Below are 27,191 nucleotides of genomic sequence, written 5' to 3'. Positions count from 1 at the left end.
TAATCAACATAGCACTTGTAGAAGACAAGATATAGATGAGAACAATTCTTCTTAACCAGGTGCATGGACGCATGGACCCCGTTTCTATACCCCCCCCCCAAACAACAACAACAACAACAACAACAACAGTGTGTACACTAAATCATTTACTACATGAATATGTTAATACTGAGCTTTTGAGCGAAAAGCTTTAATATCTAAAGTTCAGCACTAGTGACAATAGCCCCAGTTTCCCCTGGCCCAAACACCAGATTTAGACATTTAGATGTCTGAAGTGGGACATATACATGTCAAAATGTCTGGTGTTAGGGCCAGAGGAAACTCGGGCTATAGTGACAACTGTCGAGATTCATAGATACATACCTGACAAAGTCTCCAAAAGAACCTTTTGGCAAGTTTAATGGCATGTAAGATACAGGCTTATGCTAAATTTTACAACCGGAAGTTTACAAACTTAACCGCTGCAGCGGGACGGGAACGCTCCCCGACTTTTGATCCCACATAACTCCACTATCGCATATTAAAATCTACTATAATAATACATTCTTTCCACAGTTAAATATCTTAAGATTTTATGCAATGAAATATATGTCAACAATTAACTATCTAAATTACTCAGAGGAACTGTATTTAACCGAAACATTTTTAGACAGGAATTACAATCGTACGAAACACTGACTGATTGTTTGATTTAGTTGTGCGAGTTCTGAATGACGTTTAACATAATGAGATAGTTAACATATCGATATGAATATACAGTGGTGAGTGGCAGCTTTATCGTGAATGTATTTGCCTTTTTATTCAAAGTCTTTCTTGTCAAATTGGTTTTTTTTCTATAGTGAAAAATAATCCTTTCAAATAGATAACAGAATTTAATAAGAAAAATGAAAATCCTCGGTTGTTAGCGACGTGACGTCGTACGACGTTTAACGGGCAGTGAGTTCAGTCACTTCACAGTAAATGTCTTCTTTTATAATGTAATATAAATATCATAACAACAGAAAAATGATTTCAGAATATCTTAACTACCTACACTCGGGCAACATGCATTAGCAATATAGATTCAAAGTCAGGCAACGAAACTTAGATATCCAGTCGCTAATTACATTTGAATAAACCATGTAAATTATGTAACTAAGTTGATTGTCGTCAAAATTTTAAAATATACCATACATTTAAATGCTACATTTATTGTATTATAATGACCTTATCTATTGCATGTAAGCTTAAAGGTATTACCAGTTGTATTTGACCAGGATTCCTTTTACCGGTAACTGTCTTAACCTGACCTTAGCTACTACTGGAGCACGTGACACCCCAATCTAACAATATTACCAGTAAATGGTGTTTTAATTCATGAATATTAAAACTGATCAATGCGGACTTATTGTAGGTTTTAGCTCGTGACATGAACATATTTTCACTGGTGTTTCGCACCCCAAGTTTTCAAGGTACACTGTATAATCAATTTCACCATTGTATTGTCTATTTTTGGATAGTACGATCCCGTCTATTGTACATCCTTGAAAGACACATCAAATTAATTACAGTCTAGTGCATGTACTTACCTGAACATTCCAAATAATCGAGGGAAGTTGAAATAATAAATATGAAGTACAACCAATCACATGCCATGTCAATAAAGTCGGACGATTTTGTACATTTTGTAACTGGTCAACAACAATAAATGAAGACTTTGATCAGATACACACAATTGACCACTTGTACGCTCGTCCGTCTCGGTAATGTTGATGATATCTGGTTCGGACCTGACGTTATGTCCACGGGGAATGTGATTAGTCTATAGCTAGTTCTTCACACGGTTCATGAGTGAACGGGATTTTCGTCAGGTGGACCAAGATACAAGAATGTTAACTGCATCGTTATATATAATTATATATACTAAACGCCGAATAATGATAATCTTATAAATGTCAGCTCGGTAGAAATATGTTTATGCAATAAAGGTTAAGTTGTTTCTAGATACAACATACAATGTAACAGAATTAAGCCGATTGCTCTGGACAATAACTAACACCATAAGTATTGATAATAAATTATAGGTTTACTCATGAGTTATAAATTGTTTAATATATTCTTTCTTTTCTTAATTGTGGGCGTGTGCAATACTTTTGTTGGAGTTTCTCTTTTTCTTAGTTCTATTTCCTTCCTATTTCTCAAATCCGGCAATTATATAAATTATAGAGCAAAAGGATATTGGCGACCTTGGTTTTGTAACGTTCGTAATGTCCTCAGTCCTCTACAAAACGAAGTCATTTAATGATAATACATTTTTCTTGTCCTCTTTTTTTTCATAGCCGCTATGCACTTTTAACAAATCTGAGACCAAAGAGCTCGAGTCTTCATAAATATTTCGTGTAGCGATCAGTGATGTTGGAAAATGAAATAGACATCAATTCAAATGATATCAACATGGTAACTGTTACAGTCTGATCTATTTCTTCCGGAAACATTCGTCACAAACAGTACAATGTACAATTGTTATTTACAGCAAGGAGAGGCTCCATTTTTGTCCGCTTTAAGGAGGTGTCAGAGCATACGGTTATTGGTCTATCAAAATATTCATTAGCTGGTCAAAACGGGACTCGTGATCATTTGACAGTGTTTAGACCCGTTCACCTCAAACAGCCTCAGGCTAATTGTTGATGTCGACACAGAGGTGAACATATCACCAAAATCAGCTTGCTATTACCAAAGTAACCTCAAGCGAGAGATCATTATCACCTATGAACAGCAAACAACTACCCGTGTTTACATATTAATTATCTCCGACAACTTTATGAGACAAAAGTATGCAGTGTGTCTACTGTAACAAATAAACGCAGCATCTTCGATATGAACGTGCAAGTTGGTCATTTACAGTCGATAAAAACCAATGTTTGGTTTTAAAGATTTAATATCGGAGTGCAGAGGTCGTTCCGCTTGGTTAACATGGAACTTTGTATTGAAATTCCTTATTCATGCATGACCAGTTCCATTATATGTCAGGTGCACCCTACCACAGGGACCTGAGAATTGTTACAGCTATATTAGGACCCAAACCATGGACTTAGATAGCAATCTAATTTCCTACCTAAAGTAGTTAATAAAAGGTGCTCAGAGTTATTTTTTCACATCACGTATATATGATCATTTGTGGAGGAAGATATTTTGACCGAAAGTCGATCAAATACCCAAAAACATGCAACATTACTATGAACACCTCAGTTAGGTCCACATTAAATGGGTTAGGGTTAGGGTCAACCCCTAACCCTCACCCTTAATTAAATCAATTTTTCAGTGTTGGGTCCAAGTGGCGAATACCACACAAAATAACCCTGGCTAGATATTTATCAACATTAACAAAATTAACGGTCTAGGAATGGCGATATATAACTGCATTTTACAATATGTATATCCTAGCTCAAGATTTAGTATCTACTTTAAACAATAATTCTTAGTACGGTGTTGAGAGTGTGAGAGTGCTTCCAACTGAAAGCTAGAAATTGATATAGCCATATTTTTTGAAAAAATATATATAATTATTTAATGATCACGTTCGTGATTTTGATAATATCTATAAGTAATATATATGTGGCTACTATCCTGTTTACAGTCGATCCAATAAATCAGATATATACAGTATATACAGTACATCTGACTTTAATTTCAATACTGCAAACTAATTGTCATTGTTTGCATTACAGTGATTGGCATGGTGCAGTTAATATTCCATTTTTTTTTTGCGAATTCGTCTGAATTTTTAGTTTCAAACGTAAAAGATTTTGATTTTGGATGTTTACAGTATTTTACCGATATTTAACTTTTGGTGATTGTATACTATTTTAATATTAGATGTTTACAGTACTTTTAGTGATTACTTCAACTAGAGACGATTTTATGTATAGTATTCACAGTATATTCTGGTAATCTTTTACTTTAACTATACAATGTTTTGCTATCTGGATTCTGTATTCGTCAAGATATTTTACTTTCACTGGTATACAATTGCGATATAAGATGTTTACAGCATTTTTAATGTCTTATTTTCAACTTCAAACACAATTTCGATATTTTTGTGTTAAATATTATTCAAGTTTGGTACTATTGAGTGTTTATAATAGTTTGTTATTTGTTTTTTAGTTCTAATTTGAAACTGTTTATTGCATATTTGTGATATTATTAGTGCTGTTTTTTTTGGTTTTTTTTAATATGATACAAATTTAATATTTAATGCAAACTTCTTATACCCCATTGCTAATAAGAACATCTTGTGGGTATGTTTTCTGGGTTTCCTCAAGTTCCTGACTGAAATAGATAGGACACATCCAAAGAAGATGCAGTGCCGAAACTGTATCCTTGTGAATAGGGCTAAGTTTTTTATATCAATTGTCTATGTGTACCGGTAAACATTTTATTTTATTGTATATATATATATATATATTTATTCAGTTTTAATTAACTGATAAATATTTATGTCTTTTATAATAATTTTTAAAGAGTTTTAGAGCTGCTAGCTTAAGCAGTATAGAGCACTATATATAAATAGCTATTATTATTATTCAGAAAATTATCAAATTACAAGATGGGCAAACAGTTTTTCACAAACTAAATATTTTGTCATCCTTACTTGGGTTGGGGTATGATATTAATCAAATACCTCCCACACTTTGAGTACAGTTAAGTTAAGTTTTTAACTTATGCATCAGTGAGACATATTTAACTTCTGTATAAGTTTTAATGTAATGTAGTCCATTAACATAATGAACTTATCACAAGAGACTAAAAATACATTTGTATCATTTTGAAATGTTTAATTTTCCTCAATTCACTTCTGTCCCAACACTCTGGGCTTTGACTAGCGAGTCAGCGTACTGAAACTGACCACTGTTTTCATATTCACTCATGTCCAGAGCCACTATACAACTCTCCTTGACCACTCTCTCCGAGTCCTTTAAATATTCAGCCAGAATCTGCGTACAGTCCTCGGTAGCAATGGAGCCCAGAGCCTCCGCACACTCATGTCGCACCATGGAACTCTCACCCTTATCCTTCAGATTTTCTGACAGCTGTTTGACACAAACTTTGTTCTGCATCTGACCAAGCACATATGCTATCTCATGTCGGAACAATGCACTTTTGCACTTTAAACCTGAAAAATTAAAAAGATAATCATCATTATTATTTATTAATGCTAAACAATGTACACTGGATAAATAAAAGGGACATTGTCCAAAAGTAACCTAAAACTGTCATCAATTAATTACTTTCTGAATAATACCATGAAATAAGATTATCGAATTCCATGACAACACAATGCTATTCCAGTGTTAGTTTTAATAAGGCGAAAACAAAAATTATGCATGTGTCAGGTATCATGCAAGAAATAAATAGGGTAGGCCAGTAAGATCAATATGATGCATTATATAAAATTTTAAAATGCATTTCCACACATTACTGTGACTATTAATTAAGCTGTCAAGAAAGGGGTCAGGCTCCAATAATGTCGAAAATAATTTTAATGAGTGACTGTGAGCTTTGCCTCGATAATAAAATGAATTTTGGATACTAATAGGAAATAAAAAGTTCTAGGTCAGCAGAAATACCTAGGGTAGGTCAGGATACCTGTTACACACAATTTGTTTGGCCTAAGAAACTTCTGTATGTGCAAGGTAAAAGGACTGTCTGCAGATCCTATTAATCTCTCTAGAAGCTTTTTAAACCTTTTGAAATCTCTCAAGTCTTATCACTTTCGAAGCAAACATGTCTGCACACTTATATGTACAGGTATTTGCTTCTTTTAAATATTTATACCTGGTACTTTAAGTACTCAACTTTGTCAGGACATCAATTCTCATTGTGAACAAGTCCAAAGTTTTGATGAAATAAATCTTTCTTTTTACCGACAGTGACTTCTTTCATTTCAGTAAATAATCAGAAAAAAATGAAAGTCATGCTCTTTTTTCTTAGACCTACCTTCAGCCAGGGCGATGACTGCCTCATCACTGCCATTGTTTCGGAGAGAAAACATGGCCCGGTATCTTTTGAATAAGGACAATGATTCATCGAGAAGGGCATCTCTCAAGCTGTTGACGTCTTCGGAAACACTAGGAGGGGCTGGATCTACTGATGAATATGGATTGGTCGACAATTTCTCTGTCTTACTTCTCTCACTGTTCAACCATTCTAACCTTTCCAGTGCAAGCTGACAGGTTTCTGCCACCTGTAATAGGAACACAAAAAAAAAATAGATCTAGCAATTGTGAACAAGTTTACTGCTGGCGTGGGACTAACTACTCTCATTTGTATGAGATGCAGTACAGTTGTGTTTATATCCAGTTAGACTGCAGTGTTAATGTACTCACTTAAGTATTCATTGCTATATACTCTGTAGTTTTAAGTAAAACATTTTCTAAAATGAGCTGAAATGGGAAAGCATACTGTGCTTTATGTCAGTAGCTGAAAGTATAAGACAAGGTGCTCAATTATAGCTTCACCTATTTTAATGTGTAAGGATTGTCTCCCTTGGTTCACATTCTAAAACTATGTTTTAGAAGAAAGCATGACACAAGACACAATTCAGTACACATATAACTGCCCTAGAAAAACATGTAAATTTCTGAAATGCAAGCTTTGAACTATACTTGTATGGAATATTTAAGTTTCATTATTATGTCCGTTAATAAAGGCAGAAAAGCAAAAACAAGGAAAAGTCATTGGATAGATGGACGCCACAGGTACAAATTGTGTATGGCAAACCATCCTACTTGCATCGCACCAAACTCATCCAAGATACCAACCTCTATTACTGGATCTTTTGCATATTGTTGTAAAACTTCAATGCATTCTGAACAGCCAATGGCCCCAAGTGCTTCTCCTATCAACAAAAGATACAAATGTTATATAAGTCTTTTTACAACATCTTTTAGTACACATAATAATAAATTTTAATAACAAAAATGACAATTGCAACGTCTTTTGAGGTCCGAACATATCAACCTCAAAGGTAATATGTAGTAAAATGATAAAATTTCTACAGATTAAGGTTGAGGCATTTTGCTATAAAAGTTATATACCTATACAATGTAGTAATGTACACATTACTAAACTAACCTCTGATGGTTTCGGTTGAGTCATCCTGCCATATACAGAATTTATATAATTAAATAATAATTTGAGGTTCTTATATACCGCTTTATCACAATCTAGTTCTTAGGTCGTCTCAAAGTGGTTCACAAATTAGTATCCGTGGTTATAGGGCCTTTACAACCAGCCAATACTTTTCTCAACTCCCTGTGGAGCATACAGCCGGAGCTGCCATTTCGGCGCTAACAGCTAGCATTCAAGAATTATAGCACTATCCAACCACATACTCATTTACAGCTGAGTAGACTGGAACAAGCGGAGTAAAGAATCTTGCTCAAAGATACAACATATTGCCGTGCCGTGGCGCGAACCCGCAACCCTTCGGTCACGAGCCCGGCGTCCTACCACTAGACTACCGTGCCTCCTATACATCTGAATTTATTTGGTAAATATAATTATCATTGATAATCAAGTTTAGAGGATAGGTCTAAGATGCAAATCTTAGTCTTGACTTTTGCAATGTCTCTTTGCTGCTTCAGTTAAATGGTGTATAAGTACTGTAGAAAGTTGTTGTTTTGTTTTGTCAATGAAAACGCTTAAATAGGAGGCTAGTTAATACTAAATAGACTGCACTAGATCAGAGCTGCATCAATCAACACTGACCAAATAACCTAGTTATTAAGTCTGATAGAGTTTTGTAGTGACTTGACTTCGAAATCTTTCTTTTTGTACAGATGATTTTTTATTATTAAATATGTAATACATATATGCAGTGGAACTGGACTGGGTTGATTGTCAGCGATCAGGTAGCCTCAATTGATAGAGCATCAGTCTAGATTCCCGTCCCGGGTTCGAACCCGGTCTGGCTGTTACATTTTTCTTTCTCCTGTTACAAAATTGGCAAGCTTGCTAACCCTTAGCAAGGGGATATCTGAACCCGAGTTGTATATAGTTGTGACTTTGGGGGCAAAGACTTCGAAAAAGGAGGGAGGATTGTAGTGGAACTGGACTGGGTTAATCGTCAGAGATCAGGTAGCTCAATATGTAGAGTGTTCTTGTTTCAAGCATTTGGTGAATGCTTAGCAAGGGAATAGCCGAACCGGAATTGTAATTATAGTGTACTTTGTCTTTGGGGGCGAAGACTTAGAAAAAGGTGGGAGGAATGTAGCAGAACTGGACTGGGTCGATCATTGGCGACCAGGTAGCTTAATTCATCAAGTGTCTGTCTAGAGTATGCAGCAGGGTCCTGACTGGTTTGAACAACAGTCTGGACGTTAGATTTCTCTTTTTCCTGTTACATTTTTGTATAACAGTTATGCCCAATGACACACACGATTTTACAGGATATACAAAATAGCATTGTCACTTAGTGATATTCAGACAAAAAAGAGTAACCAAGTTATATTACACATAGTTACTGGTGTACTCCAGAGAGTGTTATACAGAAATCATGTTGGATAGGGTGACATCAAGTTTGCTGCATGTACAAACATATACTGCTATCAATTAATTCTGATGTTGACATGGCATACATATTCGTGCTGAATATTATAACTGATTAATGCGGTCTATGGATTTATTTATTATTGTCATGATTTTGTTATTTCCCCCGAGACAGTGCACCGCGTGTTTCAACTTCCATATACATGTAGCCTATCAGCAATACCCCGGAAATATTTGAGGTCAAAACATTTCCATTTTTATTCTTAACAACTTTAAAGACTCAGTGGTTTGACATTACATCAATGTAACAGTTAGATGAAAAATATCCCCTATAGGCTTGTAACGCCAAACTCCTGTAAACCCATGGCCAGTTGCTTATTATTATTTTATGGCTGATAAATTCATATCTGACGTACCTGCTTCATGTCTAACCATAGCCTCCTGTCGTGTGTCCTGTAAGACACCTGTGAGAGTAGGCAGGGCATACGTATCCTGCATCTGCCCTAAACAGTAAGCAAGCTCGTGTTTCAATAGCGCCGATTCATCGTCAAAGCAGGCTGCGATTGAATCTATAGCATCTTTTCCTCCGAGATTTTTCAGCGTGAACAGGGCTCTAAACCGATCCTTTAAAGGTTTTGATTTGTCTTGAAGTACTCTTCCGATTGATTCTAGTGTGTCACTTTCCGCAAAAGCCATGTTTGTCGTTATATAGTTCTGACAGATCGACCACGTTTTGGCGAGTTGCATAAGCGGAAGTAAACAACCGGATATGATCATGTAAACTTGAAAAATATACGCACTTCACTAGATCTGATGAATTATTCAGGTTAATGATATTATCGCGGTCGAAATGGTTGGACCGGTTGGACCATAGGGCTACATTCGCGGCGTATCCAGTTGAAACGGTTGAACCGATTAAACATGTTTTAAGAAACAACAGGCACAGATTTGAACCGAGGATGACCACAGGAATATCGGTACCGCACCTACCGTATTGAGGTTTCCAGACGTACCTGACCGAAACGTAAATGCTCTGTTAGACCACGGACTTAGATTAGTTATCTAAGTCCCGGGTTAGACAATTGCTTTTTTGCGCGGATATTTCTTTCTTTAACAATAACAAACCATAGGTCCTTTTTTAAGATATGTTATGTAATTCAGTGGACACGTGAAAGAAGGGCATACTATTCTTGATACGTTGTTATTTATACTCCGAAACTGTGCATTTAAGCTCTGCTTATAGAACGGTCCATGTGCGTTCGTTTGTACCGTTCCAATCGGGATACACGAAATGTAAGCCCCTTTTGCGTATCCGATTCAACCGGTTTGTCTGTTTTTAATTTATCATTTTCGGATAAAATCCTGGCGGACAAGCAAATGTTTTTGCAGCCTTGCAGGGCTTTGTCAAAGCCCGCTTGAAAGCAGCAACAGATTACTATGTCTGACCTTAGTTCACAAACGAACAAGTCTGGTCAAACCGGTACAACCGTTTCGATCGCGTTAAACTAATGCCCCGAGGCCAGTTCGCGTATCCGGTTGAACCAGTTGAAACGGTTTAACATGAAAGAAAACGACAGGCTCAGATCTGAACCGAGGCTGACCTCATGAATATTCGGCACGTGCATATCGAGGGGTTCATACGCGGTGAAACATCACACAGTGCAAACATCACTTAATGTTTTTCATCCAAATTATTTGGTACATATTCTATAAGCCGTAAATGCCAAATAGCTTGGTATATATATTAGTAGGGGTCCTCAGTGATCAAGGCTCACCGGACTGACTATACCTAATCTTATTGTTCTAATGTCACGGTGTGGTGATCACCCTGTCAGTTGGGAGAGGACTATACCATCTGTTGGAATTAGGTATATAGGTAAAGTGTTATTTCAAAGTTAGAGTATATTTCATGATAGACATACCTGTCTTTCACCGGTGGTTTCCAAATACACATGGTCACCAGGAGTGATTTATCATACCAATTTAAAAATAAATCAAAGACAATGAAGCATCACTCCATTAGGTGATTAATAACCAATGTTAGCATAAAAGCTTAGCGTGTTGTACATCCTTTTCATTAGGTGTTGCCCTTGTATGTATGCATACTATTTCACAATGACAAAGATCTGTGTTTTGTCAATGGAAATATTGTCCGATAAATTCTTGCTTTCTACGCTCGGCAGTGCTTGACATAGTTTAGGATAACATCTTCTTAAAAAAATAATTGCAAGTATAAGTATCCCAATCTCAGCAAAAAAGAAGTTCTATATATTTTTTGATGGCAGAATGAAGTATATATGTAAAACCGACGTGACAATTCTAAGTTATTATTTTTAGATAAGTGCAAAAATCTGTCTTTTTCTGAGTTTAAAATTTTGGGCAACACCCAAAATTAATTCCTTAAGAGTTATTTGCTCTTTTTTAGTCGATCTATTTTGAATTATTTCCTGAAAACATAAATGCGAATTGACATTGTTTTATGTCAAAATACCAAAACTATCGACAGTCAATATGTTTAGCTTCAGTTTGAAATGACTGATAATTTTCGGGAAAAATGGGTAACGGGTTGTTTCGCCCTCAATCCCGTTCGCACTGAGGGTTGTTTCGCCCTAAATCCCGTTCGTCCTAAAAATAAATTATTAATTTAAACGCTTATATATTAATTAATATTTGAATATATCAACTAAACTTATTGATAACTTTCTATATTGGGGGAAAATACGCAGCTGTGTGAGGGCAGAGTCAGCTTTTCACAGCTGCCGTTTTTCACACTCGCTAAAAACAACACAAACACGTGTTGTTGTTTTTTTATAAAATTGGTTTAAATGATATGGAAGATCAACAAAACTTAAATTGTGACTTAAAACTACGAAAATTGATAGAAACTACCAAACAATGTTTCGCCCTAAAAAAATGTTTTGGGGCGAAACAACCTAGGGCGAACGGGATTGAGGGCGAAACAACCCGTAACAACCGTAAAAATGCCACCCTCACCGATCGTATATATACCGCAAATTACAATTTAAACCCCTTAAACGTGTAAAATTACTCTGAACATCTTAATTTAGGTCCTTATATAACTAACAAATGAGCAGGTCCCTGTGACCGTTTCATACCAATAAAGCCTTTATCTGTCATAAATATATCTACATTAGATGAAACGTTTTACTGAAAAAGGACAGCATTGATAAGTAGATTTCCTTAATTTATTATTACGAACCAAGGAAACAGTAGATATTTCCAACTACAATACTATCGATATGTTACAGGCACCGGAGACCTTTTGTACTGTTCGGAACACCTATGAATGTTATAAAAGGCCAAACAACTTCCGAATAGGGTAAAATCCAACATGGCTTCCAAAGATGAAAGCATGGCTGTTTCTGAGATCCCAAAACCAAATATATCAAGTATAAGGAACAAACAACTTAGAAAAGCAGCATACATGAAGTTGAAGATTGAGAAGAGGAAGGTAAAATAGTATAAAATAATAATTATGACATACAGATCTACATGAAAATGTTTTATGATCACACATGTCGAACACATCCACGATTCGCATCCACATTGAGTGACGAGTAACTAGCACGACCGACAGTTCAACACACCACAATTCCAGCTGTATATATGAGTTGAATAATTACGTTTATAACATTCCTGTTATATTCCAACTACTTTGAAACCATATTTCCATTCACGATGTACAGGTTGGGGAAAACCACCATGCAAAAAACTTGCGTATAATACGCAAATTAAACTCAAATCAAATAAAAAAATCAACGATTTGATTTTGATTTTATACGCCAGTTGGAGTATAGATTTGTTACTAAAAATAACCCAAATCGTTTTAGCATTAACGTTTGCAATATATTATTAAAAATCATTAATTTACGACAAGGTTAATAATACTTTGTTAAATGATGTTTACTGAAAACATTGGCTACTTAGAAACTTGATGTAACTCTGCCTGAAATATAGTCAGAATCATTCTGACGTTTTATCGACTTTTTTTATTATCGGTCTGTCATTGATTTACGTCAGAACTCTGTTCCTCTATAATATGCAGGGAAAAAGCAACCCGCGCCTGGGTTGCTCTTCAAACTGATATTTTAGAAACAAATCGTCACTTTCACACACATGTTGCACATGGATCGTATTTTACGCAAGTTAGTGGTTTTACCCGACCTGGCGTAGGTCACTTAATTTTCACGGATCATCTGCTGATCAGTTTCATTTTTTGATGAACAAATATAGGTATGTAACAGGAAAGAAAATAGTGTGCTTATCCACTGGGGATCGAACACACGATCCCTAGGTTCCTTGTCGGACGCTCTACCACTGAGCTAAAGGACAATTCCCAGTAGCTCGAAGACGATCATAATCCTGTGACTGTACAATTAAAATCTGCCAAACTACTCCCCCCTTTTTAAATGTGTTCACCCTTGAACACCACAACCCAGGTCACAACAGGGAGGGCCACATATACCATTTGTAACAGGAAAGAGAATAGTGTGCTTCCACCTGGGATCCAACCCAAGATCCCAGACTTCCTAGTCAGACGCTCTACCACAGAGCCCAAGGGAAGTTCCCTCTAGCTTGAAGCCAGAAGGTGACCATAATCCTATTAAAATCTGCCACAGGTTCTTCAAATCTGGTACCGTATTATAACACAGACTTCTAAAACTTTTTTTTTTTCTTTTTTTTTCTGTGATTTCAAATGTGCTTTAACGTCGAATGAGTGTATTGATAAACGGTAATAGGAAGTACATCCTTAGTTAAAGATCCAATGTAGGGAGACAGTATCACAATTTCCACATATTCTAATGAGTCTAGAGTTGTGATGAATATTGTATGTTTATTATTGACAGAACAGTGTGTTCTCTCAATATTAAAGTATTTCAAAGCAATCCAGGCATTCATTCAGGTTTTTTTTTATCAATGAGTCACATGTGTCCATTATTCTGAACTTCAGGAAACCGGCTACCTATTGCACTACTATGAAGTTTTTCAAGAATTTTTCAAGAAAGATAACTCTTACATGCAATTACTATGTGTATATGGTTTTATTATAAAATGTCAATTTTTAATCGTTTATAGTTAATTTATTTTACACAATTTCACCATTTATTAATTAATTCGTTTGGGTACTTTTTGTTTTTCTCCGATTCTTATTATTATTTTTCTTCTTTCTTCTTCTGTTTTCCTCCGTAAAGGTATCCAACACTTTTCTAAGTCAGATCTTCACCAAACTTTGAGGGATTATTACTGATAGCCTTTAGATGTGCAAACACTTTTTTGTTTTTCCGATTACCATCCAAGATGGTCACCATGAATTTTTGAAATTTTTGGGAATTTAAAATTTCTAAAGGTGTTTGCTAAAGATAGCCAATGTCACCTATCCTATTTTACATGTTTTATAGATATTTTTTCCAATGCATTCCAAATTTGTCATGTATAAAGGCATTGCGATCATTTTCTGATGCTTCTTTGCGACTATGGGGTATATATTGTTCGATTTTGATACAAATAGATATATAGGTGTATTAGGAGACTGCGAATTCAACTGCATAGGTTTTGTTGCCATAGCAACCACATTGAGGCTTCTGAATGGTCGAAATTTATTTATTGTCTGATTTTTATGAAAATTGGTATATAGTGGTATTAGGGAACTGCTAATTCAACTGCATAGCTTTCGTTGCCATACCAACAACATGAAGGCTTCAGATTGGTCGAAATTCAGATATTGTTCGATTTCACTCAAATTTAGTATGAAGGTGTTTTATGCCATTGTGATCCTTTTCTGATGTATCTTTGCGACTATGGGGGCAGTTTGGGGGACTTCTGTATTGGTCCCCCATTACAATTAGTACCTGCTTGATTTACATTAATGCAATTCTAATATATGGCAGTACAATGTATCATTTTTAGCTCACCTGGCACGAAGTGCCAAGTGAGCTTATGCCGTGGCACGGCGTCCGTCATCCGTCCGTCCGTCGTCCGGTGTCAATATTTTACTTTAAACGACTTCTTCTTAATAACTGAAAGGCCTAGGGTGTCGATATTTGGCCAGAAGCAAACTGGGATGAAGGGCTACAAAGTTTGTTAAAATTAATTACCTTCACCCATTTTCAAGGTCACAGGGGTCAAATATGTTAAAAACTTTAAACATCTTCTTCTTGATAACCAAACTGCCCAAGGAGATGATATTTGGCCAGTAGCATGCTTGGATGAAGGGCTACCAAGTTTGTTCAATTGAATGACCTTCAATTATATTCAAGGTCACAGGGGTCAATTGTCTTAAAAAACCTTTAAACAACTTCTTCTGAATAACCAAAATGCCCAGGGTGATGATATTTGGCCAGTAGCATGCTGAGATGAAGGGCTACAAAGTTTGTTCAAATGAATGACCTTCACCCATATTCAAGGTCACAGGGGTCAAATATGTTAAAAACTTTAAACAACTTCTTCTGAATAACCAAAATGCCCAGGGTGATGATATTTAGTCAGTAGCATACTAGGATCAAGGGCTACCAAGTTTGTTTAAATGTATGACCTTGAATCATATTCAAGGTCACAAGGAGCAAATATGTTCAAAATATTTAAACAACTTGTTCTGAATAATCAAAAGGCTCAGGATGTTGATATTTAGTCAGTAGCATGCTGGGATCAAGGACTACTATGTTTGTTAAAGTGAATGACTTTGACTTATATTCAAGGTCACAGGGGTCAAATTTGTTTAAAATCTTTAAACGACCTCTTCTGAATAACCATGGGTCCCAGGATGTTGATACTTTGCAAATTGCATCCTGAGATGAAAGGCTATAAAATTTGTTCGACTTTCAATTACAGGGGTGAAATGTTTTATAAAAAAATAACAGGGTCTTTTGAATGAATTTTAATCATAAATACTGATATTTTGCCTGTAGCTTTATTTTAGATCACTTTTAAGGTTACAAGTGTGAGATTTATACCAGGTGAGCGATGCAGGCCCATTGGGCCTCTTGTTATTGAAATTATTTTGCAAAAAATTGTGTCTTTCATATTATTTTCAAAATTCACTCCTTTTTACATAAATTTCCATTTAAAATCCCTAAAATTCTGACAACCTATATTTTGTTTGTGGCAGAAATTTTCTTTATTTCAAAGCAATATAACTACAAAATTTTAAGAAATTCTACTGAGAAATGGTGACAGTCCTATTACCTTGATACCCAGTTTACTAAAGCCTGGCATATTTACCTATAATACTAAGGGACCTGACTGCTATATGCAAGTAGCAAAATTGTTTTGGTACCCGACTGCCGAGTGAAAAAGTCAAGATACTAAATTACTACTGAACACATAATCTCTACTAAAGGGAACCCAACACTATTTGATTCAGGCTGCAAGAGTGTCAAGTTGTCCTGGGGAAACATAACAAGAAAATTTAACTACACATGTATGGCTGGTGTAATTTTATAGTAGAATTCATGAAGTAATTGTCCAGTTTACAAATACTTTTACCATTACCAAGTAGTTTTGCTAGTTTTTAGCTTTCGTTCAGTTATAAAATGAAAGTTTCATGAGTTTTACCAGGATTACTTCTTGGTGACTTCAGTAGAATGAGCACAGCAGAGGAGTGAAGTTTGGAATTAATCAAAAGAAATTTTCTTCATTTCTACCCATTGGAAACGGTTGTGGGGTAGGGGGGAGCATATTGGCAGGCTAAAGTAAAATACGTTGGTTACGTTACATACCTAACTCCTTTATTATTTACATCAGCATCATGTAGTTACATTAGAATGTTAGTATTTGACCCATATAAATGAAAAATATTATGTAATGAGTTTTATACCAGGAGATGATCTTAAAAGCTTTATATAAAATCAATTGTGTGGTCTGCTCCATACATCACTGTACATACATCCTAAGTTTTTATATACCATAAAAACCATGATCAGTCGCAGAACATCATGATCAGTAAATCATAGACTAGTAGTATAAAACGTCATTGATTCAGTGGAATATTACTAGTACATTTGTATACACATTATACAATTAAATAATAATTACATCATATCTTCTTGTGTAACTATTACGTTTGCTTTTTACCGCATGCTCATTATTAATTTATTAATACAATTTTTTAAATTATTATATGACATTCAAGTAAGATAACATGTATACTTTCTTTCTACTAGGAAAAAATTAAAGAGAAGAAGAGAAAAAAGAAAGAAAATGAAGCTTTAGGTGACAAGGTAAGTTTGATACAGCACTTTTAGGCGTCGCTGATTATTTATATCAGACTCTTTAGTTGTATGTCACACATCAATAATAGAATAAACTTCTAATTTCTTTTTTGGTAACAATAGATTGCAGAAAACATTTTGGTAACAATAGATTGCAGAAAATGAAATTAAAAAAACATTGTATGTGTACAATTCTTGTTGATAATGCTGAATGGATGAAGAACTAGAGCTGTAAGGAAGATCAATGATATCTGATTTTCAGTTTATTTGAGGAAATGTCACTAATTTAAGTTCTTGTATTTCACTATTACCCATCTTTTTCAAGGCTCCACCAAAGCAGGTTCCTAAGACAATCGAGAGTATGAGAATCCCTGATGAGACTATGGTGAATGCCCAGGACGAAGAGGTAACTGACTAGAAACACCCATTAATTAAGCTTTCCTACAGTTTCAATATTATAAAATTCAATTTAGTCTGGTATGTAATATTCTCACACGAAACTGATTGTCCGTAGCAAACAGCTAATGAAATTATCATATTTTACAAGAAGCTTCAAAACAATTTAAGAGATCAATTAGATACGTTAAACTGTGACCAAAGAATGGGATGGAGATGAACCAAAGATTCCATTTCAGGTATTGAAGTAAACGTGAAAAAATGTGTAAAAATTGTAAATGTTCTAAATTACATATATCATGGAATAAGCAAAATTTCATATGACTGTCATGAATATGATTATTTAGACAACAGCCTTACATAATGTAGCATGCCTTGTTAAGCAAATGTTTATAATGTAATAATACAGATACGTTTGATTTTCCACAATTTACAAGCATTTTATATTTTCTCTGACTAGGTGATGAAAGATGAAGCTCAAGATGAGATGTCCTCCTATTTCAGAAGGGAAACTCTCCCCAAAATACTCATCACCACTAGTGATAGACCCAGTTCTGTATGTTATATTTTAATCTACGTTAATCTATAGGATGTATACACGAAAACAGGATCGCCAAAGTCCATATAAAACACTATTATTGCCATCGATAGATCTTCAAAAAATTGGTTGCCTTGCAGATAATTTCTAAAAAGACTAAAGCATTATTTCATATAAGATTTTAGATGATGCATTGTCATATGATTATATATAAATATGGTGGACATTTTTAAAATTGAAAAAAAAAAAAATTTGGGAAAAAATGCTATTATCCATTGGGAATAGGGCTTCATTGTGGCAATAAAATAGCCCCAAAGGGCTTTAAATGGCTTATAGAAATAAATCCTCAGTATTATATCTTAATAATTTTTTTTTTTGATGAAATGGTTTAATTTAAAGTTAAATCACATTTAAGATATGTTCCTTTGTCTGAACAGTGCCTCATTGTGGATAACAGCATGCCCTGTTTAATTTATGGTGTTGACTAATGGTTACTGATGTATAGACAGGACTTAAAACGATCAAACATTTCACAAATGAGATTGATCTGTGCATATTTAACAACCTCAAAATGCTCACTTATACTCCATAAATCTTATAAAGTTATACTACTGAGACAACTTATTTAGAAGGATAACTTTGTCTAAACCAATTCGTCAAATCAGTACATGAACTTCAAGGATTTGTTTGTTTTGAATTAACTTGAAAAAATGATAAAATCAGAATATATTTTTTTATGTCTTATTTCAGAGAACCAATAAGTTTTGTAAAGAGCTAAAGAAGAGTTTTCCAAACTCAGAGATTTACTACCGTCGCGGACTGGACCTGAAGAAGATCATCCCTCAAGCTCTGTCCAGAGACTTTACCGACATTATGGTAGTCAACGAGAACCATCAACAGCCCAGTATCTTTTTATAACAAAAATAATAGAAAAAATAGGAGTTATTTGAAATAAAACAAGGATATTGAAAGTCATTTAACACTAAAATGTATGGGATATTTGAAAATCAATTTTTTTATTTTTGGTTTTCTTGTAAGATATCAATTTTTAGACTCCTACGAGATCAAGAGTTTTAAAAGATAAGTTTTTTCTTCATCATGTTCCTAAATAAAACGAAAGTTGGAATTTATTTGGACCCATACTGGTTACCAAGCAAGTACATCCTAAAATTTGGTGTTTCCTTAGATGCAGTGACAGCCAAAAGAGATAGTCAGCGGGGAACATCTCAAATCAAGAAACAAATTGAAATTAAAATTGTTTTAATCTTAATTGAAAGCTTTTTAACTTGTACTGTCAGATTTAACCTTACAAGTTTATGATATCGGCACTCAAAAAAAGATGTCAAACTTCATAATTATAGCATTTAATTTAAGTATCTTAGTTTAAAAGGTGACTGTACCAGTGTTATTTTACAAATTTATTCAGAACAGAATAGCACCCAATGAATTGTAATCCTACTGCAGACCTAACTTATTTGAACAGTATGATGGTTAACTCATTCACCCCTGAAGACACATTTGAACTCTTCCAATTCAAAGGCTGGAATAGTTCATTATGAAATTTCAGGGGTGAATGAGTAAAGCACTACTAGGATTGGAACCCTGGACCACCGATCATTCTATACAAGTAGTGTCACTCTAATTAACTGAACTACGTTCCCTGTCCCAGTCAAGTTACATTTACATCAAAAACAAATGTAAGGGGAGGTAATTGTGTGTAAAGAAAGCTAGTGGAACTCTCTAATGTTTTGTCTGCAGTGGGTCATCCTAATATCGTCTTTTCCTTTGGCAAATGAAAAATCATCTTTGAAGAATTTACTGTAACACATTAATGGTTATCTACCTGGTATTAAATTATCACTAATATTCAAAAGAAGAATAAACATCTTTCTTGAATGTATTTCCCTTGGTCATTTATCTGAGGGTCTCACTAATTGCCTCCCTAACAGTACATAGATGGACTGATTCTAACACATCTACCTGACGGTCCAACATCTCACTTTAAAATGAGCAATGTCAGGCTTGCACCAGAGATTAAGGTAAGGTTGATAAATTAGTAAGAATGTATCATTTATGATTTACTAGAGGATGAGACAGATGATATATCTATGAGAATGTTTATCAAGATTATAGAGATGGATATCGCATCATTAACCAAAGGGTTGGAGAGTCGATATAACTGTTTGCAATATATAATATTCAAATGGAAAAGATTCCCATGTGATGTAGGTAAGTAGAGATATAGCGACCAACTTCAAAACTAACAGCTTTTATCCTTCAGGTTTGTTTCCATAGGACAACGTCATGATTTCACAATTATATGCCATCACACTACAAAAGTAATATGATGTCGTTATATATTCTTTAAGATGCTCTGTATATACCGTATTTTACCGCAAATAAGCCCCCTCCCCACTTTGGCAAATGTCCTTGGAACAAATAAGCCTCCTTCCTAATTTTGTCTCCATCTCCCTAAAAATTGTATGTCAGTTTTTGTCTCTAACATAAGCAATTTAGCTAAATGGATGCAAAACAACATAAACCCAAGTTAAAATACTACAAATAACTATGTTTCTGAATTAGGCACAATAGTAAATAGCATGTAGTGACATGTACTCTTTACTGAGTACTGTGATTCTGTATTCATGAGTGAATTAAAGATGAATATTATAACACATGACTATTGAATATGATGTAAAACATAACAAAATATCACGATATCTAGATGGCTTAACATAAAACAAAACATCGTTCTGTTGCTGAAAGAACTCCATGCTTTCAATTTTTTTAACCGGTTGTGTATTTTGCAGTTTTCAATGTAAAATGAAACATGGTGCTTGTACCAAATCCATTATATCTATTCCGTCTTTGCGTATTGCAGAGTTATCTTCTCTTGGGAGCAGGTATTGATTGTTACGTCACTTGTTTGTGAGAGTAACGTCATCAATTGTTGAGAAAACGACATAATTTTCTCGCACAAACCAATGACGTAACAATCAATACCTTTTCCCAAGAGAAGATAACTCTGCAATACGCAAAGACGGAATAGTCTGTACTGAAGAAGCAAATTATGAATACTTTTTAGAATACATTTATAAGTTATTACAGAGAGGTGAAATCGTTTTCAAATTGATATTTTTTTTCCATATCAAATCTTTCTGTCAACGTCAGTTTGTTAATATTGCCATTCTGATATTTGTATCAACCAATACAAAAGCACCATCAACTAATCAACTTTTAGTGATTGTTATTAAATATTCTGTCTGTTAGTTGTTGTTTTTACAACATGAACAACTACAATATATAAGTACATGATATTTAGTGTGGTCATAGATCAAAACAGTGGTATATATCCAAGATGTTTTTTCACTAAGGGTGGGGGCTTATTTGCGGTCAAATACGGTATACAATGTATATGTGTATATTATAGAATTAAGAGACGCTATATGTATAATACATCATTAAGCGATGATGTTATTACAGATTGTGTAGAGATAATGTGTTTACATATGTTTTACATTGTTTACCAGAGGGTTGGAGAGATGACAGGTCATCAACCGGAGATCATTCTAAACAACTTCAACACCAGACTTGGACACAGTGTCGGACGCATGTTTGCCTCCTTATTTCCCCACGACCCTGAATTCCATGGCCGTAGAGTGATCACATTTCATAACCAGCGAGACTTCATCTTCTTCAGGCATCACAGGTACGTTTAACCCGTTCACCACTGTAGACCATAATGGACTCACCCAGATCAATGTATGGTAGAGTCTACTAGAGTTACCTAGGGGTGAAAGGGTTAACCAGGTTTATTGAAGATAAAACCTTTTTTTCCAGGCATCGCATATAGGTTCATTGTCACAGAATATAGCTTTATTTTGCTGTATCTTATATATGTGTAACAGGAAAGAGAGTAGTGAGATTTCACTAGAGATCAAACCTGCCACCCCAGACTGCCTAGTCAGACGCTCTACCACTGAGCTAAAGGGAAAATCCCTCTAGTGCGAATCTAGAAGGCAACCATAATCTTAATTAAAATTAAAATAAAACTACCATCCCTTTTAAATGTGTTTGCCCGCAACCACCACAATCTAGAATGCGACTGTAATCCAGGAAATAATAAAAAACGCCCACATATTAAACATGGCTGTGATCTGTCGGTTCCTTGACAAAGCTATGATCACACATGCACAGGTAAAGGGGATTCAGTCTGGCTGGCAGGCGTATACAGCTGACCTGGGTCACATGCACAGGTAAAGGGGATTCAGTCTGGCTGGCAGGTATATTATGTTGTTTGCAAATTTTGCTGGAATGTTAAATTCGCCCTCATGACGGAGGGCAAAAACGGTGAAATTAAAACTGCAGCGAAAAATGTCCGGTATACAGTAGTTTAAGGTTCAACTCTGGCAGAGATTTACCAAACTCAACAGAAGTGCTAAATTAATTTCGTATATCATTGACTAAACTGTACATAAATTCCAAATTAAACTAAAATATTGCTTGTCTAAACTGTACTTAGCTTGTGAATTTTTCCTTGCGCTAGAATTTATTTGAGCATCATCAAAACAGTGCTATATATATGTGTTCACATCAGTCATCATTTTACGTGATCGTCACTTAGGAAACACAAAGGTAACGGTACATCTAGCTCGTAAATATTACATGACATCGTTCATGACACTAAAAGCTTTCAATCACTCGTATCCACAGAGGATAGTGTCAGGATACCTGCTCATTCATCATTCATGAGTCAGGGTAGTAATTATAATCAATACCAAATCCCGTTAAATTACTTGTTGACTAAAATTAAAAATCTGCTAATTATCATTTTTAAAATCACTCATCTAAGGTACTTGTGAAATCTTTCATAGTAATCCTTCTGATGTTTTACTTATTTACAGTTAAGATATTTACTCAGTACTAGTCCAATATACAACCAGATTTCCTTTTATAATTGGTTAAAAAGATTAACATGAGGTGACACGGTAGTCCAGTGGTAGGACGCCGGGCTCGTGACCGAAGGGTTGCGTGTTAGAATCACGGCACGGCACTGTGTTGTATCTTTCAGCAAGATACTTTACTCCGCTTTTTCCAGTCTACTCAGCTGTAAATGAGTATGTGGTTTGGCAGTGCTAGAATTGTTGAATGCTAGCTGTTGGCGCCAAAATGGCAGCTCCTGCTGTATGCTCCCCAAGGAGTTGAGAAAGGTATTGGCTGGTTACAAAGGCCATATAACCACGGATAATAATTTGTGAACCGCTTTGATACGACCTATGAACTAGGTTGTGATAAAGCGGTATATAAGAACCTCAAATTATTATTATTATTTACTGCCACCATTTGTCCTTCGAAATGCTGGCATTATAAAGGGGTTTGGTGATATATTGAAGGAACCCTATATAGGAATTTGTTCTGTGGGTGGGTAAGGGAGTAAAAATTTTTTTTAACACAAACAGATAGTTTTCAGTTACTGTTTGAGTTCAAAACAAACGTAGTATTTAAGGGATGTTATATTGAGTGGTGTTTTTTTTACGTTTTAATATATTTGATATTTCCTCAGCCGTATATGTACATAAGGTTAAACGTATATGCTTTCTCTGCTGGTTATTGAGGTTTCAATGTAAACAATTCAAGGTTATGCATTATTAGTTTGAAACACAATCACATGGAATTATATTCACTCTTTGTTATTAATGTAACAATTGTTATTTCTGAAACAGTTTGAAATCTCAGAAAAATGCAAAATCATTGGAACTGTTATCTCCTTGGTGTGGTTGCCCTAGAAATATACAGAATGATTGGTTTGTTTAAGAGCTTTGTGTTTATTTTACAGATATGTATTTAGAAATGAAAAGAGGGCTGGATTGCAAGAACTAGGACCAAGATTTACACTGAAATTACGATCGTTACAAAAAGGCACATTTGACTCAAAATATGGAGAATATGAATGGATTCACAAGGTAAGACTCATTGTCAGACGGAGTGAAAAACATCAAAATTCAGGGATTGCTATTTTCTCACAAAATTTACTGTTCACGTAAATAATCTCCAGAAATGTTTTCCAGAAATTTGATTTGGTATTTTAATACGTAAGAATTTACAATCAGTTTTACCCTTCCATATGAATCATAAAAATTTGCTAACAGTAAAAGTGTGAGGATAAATTTCTAGTTTGATGTGATCACAATCTTATTGTTGTATGTTATATTTGAGCTTTCTTATGTTGAGTTAAAAATAAGAACAGTAAAATGAGAAATTGACTCTTTTTTTTTTCCAGCGTCATGAAATGGACACAAGTAGAAGGAAGTTCTTCTTATAGTGCAGAGAAGTCAGAGGTCACTCTGGTCTACTGTGTCTGATACTACTGATAAAATCACTGTGCTGAAGTCAGAGGTCACTCTGGTCTACTGTGTTTGATACTACTGATAAAATCACTGTGCCGAAGTCAGAGGTCTGACACTCTGGTCTACTGTGTCTTATACTACTGATAAAACCAATGTGCTGAAGTCAGAGGTCACTCTGGTCTACTGTGTTGATACTACTGATAAAATCACTGTGCTGAAGTCAGAGGTCACTCTGGTCTACTGTGTCTGATACTACTGATGAAGTCACTGTGCTGAAGTCAGAGGTCTGACACTCTGGTCTACTGTGTCTGATACTACTGTCAAAAATACTACTGATCAATGTGCTGATCATGAGCTTAAACCTGGATCTCGGCCTTCTATCGGAACCTGAACATCAGCCGTCTACCTGAACCTCGGTCCTCTACCTGAACCTTGACCTCCAACCTGAACCTTGACGCCCCAACCTGAACCATGACCTCTACCTGAACATCGACCACCTGTCTGAACCTTGACCCCCAACCTGAACCTTGACCCCCCCCCTGAACCACGATCTCTACCTGAACATCGGACCTCAACCTAACTTCGGCCACCTACCTGAACCTCTAGTGCTGACACAATTCTGGCTTCTATCAGGAGAGGCTGCCTTTTGTAGTTGACTACTGTATGTCTCACTCCGATTACATTTGGATGTGAACATTAACCTTCGAGGATCATATAACAGAAGAGTTACCTGTTTAGGATGTGGATGTGTCGATGGATACTGACATTCAGCAATTCCCTGGAAAGAATCAACACAAAGGCAGATATATTGTATACGTTTTATTCCGTATGCATTGTGTTGGTAAAGATATTTGAAAAAGACAGTAAATACTTGATTCATTAAAAGGTTTATACAACATATTGAACTTTTTGTTGGTAACACGAGTGATTTATACTAGTAGAGTCTATCATATGTAGGTAAGGGGGAGGGGGAAATTATCCATTGTGGTGGTCAACTTCAGGTCTTAGTGGATGGAGGTGTTAGTGAGGGTCGGCAACAAAAATCTACACCAAAGAGTAGAATTGACAACAAAGTGTTGGGCACTTTTTCTTCCTACTCTTACCCCGGTATTTGGTACATATCAACAAAACCATTGCGAATGCAACAACAAGAAAAATATTAACCGAAAATATATTTTGAAAGATTAGTAAAAATACATACTTGAAAATTCAAAGCACATTAATAGTATCAAAGCTTCACCTAAAGGTTGTTGAATAATTGTTTAATTCTGTTAGGTGATGTTATGGGAGTTCTACATTGGGACATGTGTATCTTGCATTAACAGAGGTGAGAAAATTAATGTTTCCTAGAAAGTATGTATTAAACTTCTCAGCCAGCTAGAGTTGAATTTAGTCTGCGACAGGACCAGCAGTGAAACATTCAGGTATTTTTTGTTTAATTGATAAAACTGTATGCGTATTCACCATTGAATATGACAAATTCATATGAATTGATAGATGATCTGCTTAATAACTGGTTTTGGCATGGTATTTGTGTGTGTCATTTTGTATTTGGGGAATAGCAATGTCACAAAACCATTGAACTGTGTCCATATTTAAATACAGTGCTGTAAGGAAAAGATATTCAAATTTAATTTAGTGTTAAATAATATCTGGAAAGTAATACATGGTGAAGCATTGGAAGATATGAAATTTATTATAAACTTAACATAAAGATATATTTACTTCAAGTTAATACAAAGGGAACAAATACGTGTGGTATATCAGACTTTCCCCTGTCTGGTGACATACTCAAATAATTCTTTTGATCTGGAAACAATTCTGAATAGTGAATTATCTTATTGATAATGTTATTAGATACTTAGCTTGTGAGGGAAACTATGTCCTTAATATTGTAAATTAAGTAATAAAAATACTGTAATTGATTGTACGTCTTTTGTAGTGATGTTTTATAGGAACAATCCAAGCTACTAGTTCATGTTAAAAAACCACCAACTAAAACATTTTTTCCAATATTGAGACATCCACTGGTAAACAAAAACTTCGTCATTGAAATATTTGTATACTAAAACCGTCATTTCTGGGATTTTTATATTGTAAATATTCATGAATACAATGACGTAAGCTTTTCCGATAGCAGAAAACTTCTAAAGGCAATTGAAAATTTAAGAAATAAAAAAAAATAAAAAAATTTAATCGTTTGAAAATCACAGGGAAACAAACCTCAGGATTTGGATAACATTCGAAAACTAATGTATAATGGAGAAGAATGCAGGAAAGAGCCAAGAAAGATCCTTTCGAGCCTAGCTGTCATGCGCAACGATCTTTTGTGTATATCATATATATATAATGACCAATATGCTGAGGTTTCACTCAAGAAACATTGACTTGCATTCCATACAAGTGACCCTGGTCGTATGCACGGACTGAACCCCACTATCCATGTGACCGATAACATCCCTGCCATGATCCTTCTGTCAATATCCCACGAACTAGCTTTCCTTTTGAAACGAAAAACTTTATCAAAATCTCATTCCACTACACGCTATGGACGTTCTGACTGGAACCAAGCAAGCATTTTCACGGTTTTCAAGATAGAACACCGAGAAATAAGGCTTCCTATTACAGGCCTGTCTTTTAAATTAAAGACGTAAGACACATATATGTGCTTGTACCTATAAAACTCGGTGATAGATACACTTTGCTATGAATTGCACTGCACCATACACGTACAGCGGGCACGTCCTTCAAGGACTCATCGGTGAAGCTAGGGGCCAAAAGGTGGAAATGCAAATTAGTCTGAGCTACTGTTGTAACGGAAGGGGAGATGCATTCAACAGTTATATGAATTTAGAAAGTTAGAAGAGTACTGATTAACTTCAAATTAATCGATAGTAAAGGTTATATATTATGAGCAATGCCAGGGCTCAAGATTATAATGGCCATGAAGTTACGGCAAACCTCGGGGACTAACAAAGCAAACAGCAGCCTATACCACACTGTATCCTGTTAGGTATAATCTTAAAACTCTGCATTTAGGTTTAAATATGTTAAGACATGTGTGAGGTATTCTTGTGTTAAATTATCTGATTTAGAACATAGTATGAATGTCTCATAAATATACAATAATGAATTATTTCGATAAATGATGCA

The 27,191-nt window shown here is 35.1% G+C and overlaps 2 protein-coding genes across 2 annotated transcripts; one reads left to right on the top strand and one right to left on the bottom strand.

Moving 5' to 3' along the window:
• Positions 1-4,549: 4,549 nt before the first annotated feature.
• Positions 4,550-9,282, bottom strand: LOC110446923 (deoxyhypusine hydroxylase-like). The gene is made up of 4 exons (XM_021492267.1): positions 8,946-9,282; positions 6,801-6,877; positions 5,977-6,223; positions 4,550-5,152 (listed from the first exon to the last, which is right to left on the bottom strand). Exons 1-4 carry the CDS (start codon positions 9,274-9,276, stop codon positions 4,824-4,826), a joined length of 984 nt encoding a protein of 327 aa, XP_021347942.1. The 5' UTR covers positions 9,277-9,282; the 3' UTR covers positions 4,550-4,823.
• Positions 9,283-11,851: 2,569 nt separating this feature from the next.
• Positions 11,852-25,958, top strand: LOC110446927 (ribosome production factor 1-like). Its single transcript, XM_021492272.1, has 9 exons — positions 11,852-12,001; positions 16,710-16,766; positions 17,083-17,163; positions 17,614-17,709; positions 18,442-18,595; positions 19,648-19,730; positions 21,222-21,400; positions 23,528-23,654; positions 23,972-25,958. Exons 1-9 carry the CDS (start codon positions 11,882-11,884, stop codon positions 24,011-24,013), a joined length of 939 nt encoding a protein of 312 aa, XP_021347947.1. The 5' UTR covers positions 11,852-11,881; the 3' UTR covers positions 24,014-25,958.
• The last annotated feature ends 1,233 nt before the right edge of the window (positions 25,959-27,191 follow it).

Source organism: Mizuhopecten yessoensis, unplaced genomic scaffold (assembly GCF_002113885.1).
Source record: "Mizuhopecten yessoensis strain PY_sf001 unplaced genomic scaffold, ASM211388v2 scaffold3053, whole genome shotgun sequence".
In the NCBI taxonomy this organism is placed as follows: domain Eukaryota; kingdom Metazoa; phylum Mollusca; class Bivalvia; order Pectinida; family Pectinidae; genus Mizuhopecten; species Mizuhopecten yessoensis.
Note: the sequence above shows the minus strand (reverse complement) of the source record. Positions and strands in the feature narration are given on the sequence as shown.

Bases quoted from the DNA above. Each gene is read 5' to 3' on its own strand.
- LOC110446923 (XM_021492267.1), bottom strand. From the start codon at position 9,276: ATGCAACTCGCCAAAACGTGGTCGATCTGTCAGAACTATATAACGACA. The intron at 6,224-6,800 runs GTTGGTATCTTG...TTCCTATTACAG, and splicing joins CAAAAGATCCAGTAATAGAG to GTGGCAGAAACCTGTCAGCT. The intron at 5,153-5,976 runs GTAGGTCTAAGA...TTAATTTTTCAG, and splicing joins AGTCATCGCCCTGGCTGAAG to GTTTAAAGTGCAAAAGTGCA.
- LOC110446927 (XM_021492272.1), top strand. From the start codon at position 11,882: ATGGCTTCCAAAGATGAAAGCATGGCTGTTTCTGAGATCCCAAAACCA. The intron at 16,767-17,082 runs GTAAGTTTGATA...ATCTTTTTCAAG, and splicing joins ATGAAGCTTTAGGTGACAAG to GCTCCACCAAAGCAGGTTCC. The intron at 21,401-23,527 runs GTACGTTTAACC...TTTATTTTACAG, and splicing joins ATCTTCTTCAGGCATCACAG to ATATGTATTTAGAAATGAAA.